This window comes from Helianthus annuus, chromosome 8 (assembly GCF_002127325.2).
Source record: "Helianthus annuus cultivar XRQ/B chromosome 8, HanXRQr2.0-SUNRISE, whole genome shotgun sequence".
Lineage (NCBI taxonomy): Eukaryota > Viridiplantae > Streptophyta > Magnoliopsida > Asterales > Asteraceae > Helianthus > Helianthus annuus.
Window position 1 is genome coordinate 44,512,151 of NC_035440.2, and position 5,876 is coordinate 44,518,026.

Here is a 5,876-nt window from a genome sequence, read left to right on the forward strand (position 1 = left end):
TCAACACACACCACTTCAACACACACCACTACCACTGCCTTACCACCACCAACAACAATGTCTCCACCATCAGTTCCTGCCTTAAAGAAGAAGAAAGCAGATGTTAAAACATCTGTTGTGATGACAACAGTGGTTGAAACACCAGTTGTTTCAACAACTGTTAGTCAGTTACAAACCACCTCCACTGTTCCATCCGAAACATCATCTGCCTCTCCTAAAATAAAAAGGAGAAGGGTTATCATATCAGATGATGATTCTCCATCTCCACCACCAACAGTTTCAAAATCCCAAGCACTTGTCACAGTTTCAAAACCCATTCCTCTCCCTCCAACTCAAATTCAAAAGCCATTACCTCCTGCAGGTGTTGTGTTTCCTTTAGAACTCATAGCAGTTAGAGATGAAATCAAATCTTTCTACTATGAGGATAACCCTGCCAAAAGGAGCTTACCTTCAGTTAGAGGATATCCCAGGCCAAACAACATTGAAGAATATTTAGAAATCAAAGCCAAGCAAGTGGAGGATATCGCTAACAAAAACAAACAAGGGAAATCTGATAGGGAATTTCAGCAAAACTATCAGTTTCTTCTTACACAGGTCAGATCAATGGAACAATTTGCCAAAAATGTTAGTCAACAAATTTCAGAAAGGGCAGATGAGACCCTAAGAAAAGAATACATTGAAAATATCATGACCTACAAGAAATACAAGGGGGGAGAAACACATGTACAAAAACTGGACCATTCCTGAGCTTGAAAAGGAAGTAGCCAGGATTCATGAAATGATCAAAGATAATGTCCAGCAGTCTCCCCCTGAAAAATTCAAACAGTTTGAAGCTGAGAAAGCCTTAGAGTTGAAGAGAATGAAAGAGGAGCTGATAGTTGCTGAATATGGGTCAAGGAATTCTGTGTCAAAGTGGGGAGAAGCTAGGGTCAGGGCCACCTACAAAAGGTTGGAGGAACTTAGGAAGAAAGATCCGACAGCTCCACAAAAACCTGACTACTCCAAAGCAGAGGTCTCAAAAAGACCACCAAAGTTGCAAGTCAAAAGAACCACTGCTCCTACTGGTGCTGCCATCTACAAAAGAAAGAGTCAAAACCAGTTGGGTGCTGAAACAGCTCAAGATCTGATTGCTGGAAATGACATTGTGAAAAAGGGGCATTATGTTAATGATGAAAAAAGATCTTGAGTTAGACCAATCTGCAAGTACTGCTCAGCCAGTCATGAATAGGCCAGCATCACCAAACTCCTCATCAAATAAAAATCTCCCAAGAAACCCACCAGGCTCAAAAGTACTAAAGTGGAAAACTGATAAACAGACCCACGTACTGACAGTGTTCAAGTCTAGTGGAGAAGTGAAGAAATTAACAAGGGAATAAGCTCTTGGCCAGAGTCTTGAAGATTTGCAGGATCTCCTTGATCTTCCACTTAGCAGGGATGATGATGATACAGATGCCTTAATCTTTGAATTACAACTCAAAGGGCAAATAAGGGAACTGCTGACGAGGCAATAAAGATCTACAATAATGAAGAGTTTTGGCATTATCTGTTCCAGGGGGAGATTGTTGGGATTGAACCCTGCCAAAGGAACAGATAATAAAAGCCAAAACTGGATCAGAGCAATGGATCCAGAATAAGCAGATGTTTGGTTGCAAGTCTCTCCCCTTGAAAGTGGTTTCAACATCTCCTGACCTCCTATCTGTTGATCATGCAATCTGCTGACCTACAACTGCTGATCTAGTCAAAGTCTGTTGAAGAACTAAAGCTCTGCTGCTCAATCTACTGCCCTGGTTCAAGCACTGCTGATCATGACAAGTACTGCTGGGTTCACAGCAGTGGAAGGATGCAGCAACAGTTTATGTTTGCTTTATGTATTAAAACGTAATATCAATAGTTAGCATAGCAGTGTTTGTATAGATCAGAGGTTAGAGTTTGTTAGGAGGTTAGATGTCACTTTCATGGTGACGTCAGCTTAGATGCTCAGTGGTTTGCAAGTGCCTATAAATAGAACAGTACTCTGTACTGTTCTGTTTAGCTCATTCACCATCTTCTTTCTGCACGAACAAACACTGAGCTCGGGCTGAGGGGGAGTTTGCATATCATACATACATTGTAATCAGAGTTTAAAAATAAATTTAATCATTTGATTCTGTGTGGAAAATGTATGATTGAAAGCATTTCTTCTGTTTGATTGTGAAAAGTTTGCTTCCATTTAAATTCCGCTGCACTACTCTTTCATTTGTTCATCTAAATTCAAACACAAATCACAATCAATCCAAACTCAGATCCTAACAATGTCTTTAAATCATTTTGAGTTATGCTGAATTCTCAACTATAATCAACATATAACACTTTAGCACGTAAACCTTTGTAAATCTATCATGCCTTCATTCACCCAACCCTTTTTACATAGCGACCCAAATTTTCAAATAAAGACATATTTACAACCCTTCTTTATCAACCATTTGGTTGGTTTTGATTGGTTCTTGTTTAATCTTTTTTATTTTTTATTTACAAAAACGTCACTAACCACGCCGCTCCCCACTCCTTGCACCACGTCACTTTTCTGACGCGTCAGCCACATGTCGAATAACGCCACTCTTTCACCCCCTCCCCCCCAACTCCGTATAGTCTAAATGCATTGTCATGTAACAATTAAAATGGCATATGTGGGTCTCGAACCCAGATTCTCCATCTTGAAATGTAAGCCACTAACTATCTCATCTACCTTACCCTTGTTCTTTTCTACACCAAAATAATTTAAATACAATTTATACATAAAATATATTGTAGAAATGAAAATTTTTGGGTCTTTCAAGAGTTTGGGCCTTGGGACGTCGTCCATGCCCAAAACCAGGCCTGATCCAGGGCACACTCTCCCATGGGGCCCTGGATAATAGAGGTGCACAAAACAACCATATCCAGAACCGGACCTGAAAAAAAAACCCGAACTACTTATTTTTGTACTCGGGTATTTTATACGGATAACCAAACCTGACCCTACCCGTAGGGTAAGGATAAGGTACATATATTGAGATCAATACCCGTACCTGAAACTATACCTAATTTATACCCGAAAAAACCAAGAGTAAGTCATACCTATACGGCTATACCCAAACCCGGTTATATGCTATCCCTGATACCTTTTTGTAATACTTGATAGAATATCGAATTTTTAAATTGGTTGCATAATCCATGTAGAATTTGCTTTAATGTTAGTTGACTTTTGGTATTATCAAGTCATCATTTTCGCTTATCTACTTAATCTGTTAGACCATTCACAATAACAAAACTAAAAAATGTTTAGAAATATGTCAAGTCACATGCCACATCAGAAACAACTTATTCTTTAAAACCACCTAAACTAAAAAAAACTCAAAAACTATTGTCACAACATCACCATTTTTTTGATTTTTAACCACTCATCTCTCTTTCTATATATATTTTATAATTTAAAAGTACAAGGGCCCTACTTTAATCCATTTTTTTCTAGTTCTTAGCCAAAAACTACATCAAAAAACGAATTCCACAATAAAGAAAAATGAATGACGTGAAAAAACAAGAAAAAATGAACCCTAAAAATGTATTATTGGTCATACTCTTAGTTGATTGATTCTTTTAAATTCTGAACACTACATGCTTATATGCACCAATTTCGAATATTGCACATAAATTTTGCACACGTGATATCATGGATAGAAATATAGTGTACGAGGAGTGTTTATGTGGGTTTTGTAGTTATCTACTTAAAATTGGTTCTCTGCAATAGTGTAGGACTCATTGTCAATCATTATAGCAACTCTACAAATGGGTAAAATTGGTTCTCTTTTCCTTTACTTTTCATTAAACTAGGGAGCCTATCCAAATTACCTCTCCAAGCCATAATATTGCACTTGATAGGGACCCATTTACACCAGGCAAAAATAGGGAGGGGACTATTATCTCTATCACTTATCAAAGCCTTTTTGACCGACTTCACCAAGAAGCCCTTCTTGCTATCAATATACCACTGCCAAGCATCCTTCTCGATGGAGAGTCTCACAGAACTGAGAACCTCGTGACATTCCTTCCATTCCTTTAGCTCCTCTTCTAACATAGGTTGTCTAGACCATTGCCAAGAAAACACACCATCTCCTTGACCGCTCTTATCCTCTCAACGACCTTACACATTTTAAACAATTCCACACCAAAAACATGAGGCCATCTTTCCATGAAGGGAAGATCGCCCATCCAAGTGTCATTCCAAAAACGAATAACACTCACATTCACAACCTTACCGATAATAAACCGATTTAACCCCCCTCCCCCCCCCCCCCCGATTTAATTTAATTTTGGAAATCATCTTGACCATGTTTTTCCAACACCCTGTTATGTTACCGTTAAGCGAAAGGAAGCTCCTTTGGTCGTTTTTACCATGACAAGCATCCACCACTTTACACCAGAGGTTATGATTTTCAAACCTATATCTCCACCCCTATTTAACAAGAAGCGCCTCATTAACCTCTTTAAGTCTGTTAATACCCAACCCGCATTTTAACTTAGGCCAAGTGGCCCCCTCCCAAGCCACCCAATTCATTTTAGAGTTGTTACTGGATCCCGCCCAAAGGAATTTCCTCATCTTGGCTTCAAGGTTCTTAATAACCCTATCTGGGGCCTTATATAATGAGAAATAATAAATAGGCAGACTCTCCAAAACCGAATTGATTAACGTAAGCCTCCCCCTATCGACAATGTTTTAGCTTTCCAAGTCGACAACCTTTTATTAAAAACCTCGATTATAGGAGTCCAGTTGTTAATTTTGTTCATGTTAGCCCCCACCATAATCCCCAAGTAAGTGAGCGGGATCGAATCCATTTTACACCCAATCACTTTAGCCATATCAGACACTTCCCCGCTCTCAACCCCTAACCCGTATATGTTAGATTTTTGAAGATTGATTTTCAGACCCGAACAAAGATAAAATATTCTTAAAACTCTCGCCACGTTCTTCAAATTATCCATCTCCCAATCCCCAAGTAAGAGAGCATCATCAGCATAAAAAAAGTGAGATAAAACCGGACTGTTATTAGGAGTTTGAATTCCTTTGATAAGCTTATCACTCCTCGTTTTGCACAACATGCTCGACAGGGCTTCCATAGCCATAAGGAACAGAAACGGGGACAACGGATCTCCCTGTCTGACCCCTTTGGTACAATTAAATTCAAAAGTAGGTGACTCGTTCACAAGGACTGAGGACCTAGCCGAAACTAGAATCCATTCAAATATACTCCTTATTTGGGATTGAATTCAAGACTTTCCACTAAAAAACAAAAGCTTAAAGTGAGCATTGTTTGTAAACCTAAATTTGGCCTCAAAACAAGTTTAAACCGTGCATTTATGTTCTCATATGTCATGACACTTTAGGTGTACAACATATATCTAAATTATTGTGGTAATCAAAAGTCAATCAATAGTACCTCTATCTCAAAAGTAACAACTCTTGGCTTTTCATTACCAAATTTACACCTTTCCTATGCAAAATTGTATTTAGTTAAAGTTATTTTTAGAGAAGCTACTTAATTAGGTTAACCAACTAATTGATGGTAGCAAGTAGAGAGCGTAATCATGTCGATAAACAAAAACATATAGAATACAAGGTCAACAATGAATCAAAAGAAGTAGTTTATAGGAGATAGAGATAGTTGATGAACAATTTCATGTGTAGGGAGATAAACTTACCGCCATGCTTGATTAGCAGGAAGCTAGCGAGAAACAAGAGCCAGAAATGGCGGAGCGCAATAATCCTTTAGCAATTGCAAGATGAAAACTCACATAATTTAAGGTCAAAGTTGTAAGATGTCGAACTTAGTGACATTGAGACCAACAGATTCTACGACTCC

The 5,876-nt window shown here is 38.5% G+C and overlaps 1 protein-coding gene across 1 annotated transcript; it reads right to left on the bottom strand.

The window, feature by feature from the left end:
* Positions 1 to 4,701: 4,701 nt before the first annotated feature.
* LOC110869941 lies at positions 4,702 to 5,139 on the bottom strand. Its single transcript, XM_022119142.1, has one exon. It carries the CDS (start codon positions 5,137 to 5,139, stop codon positions 4,702 to 4,704), a length of 438 nt encoding a protein of 145 aa, XP_021974834.1.
* Positions 5,140 to 5,876: the final 737 nt, after the last annotated feature.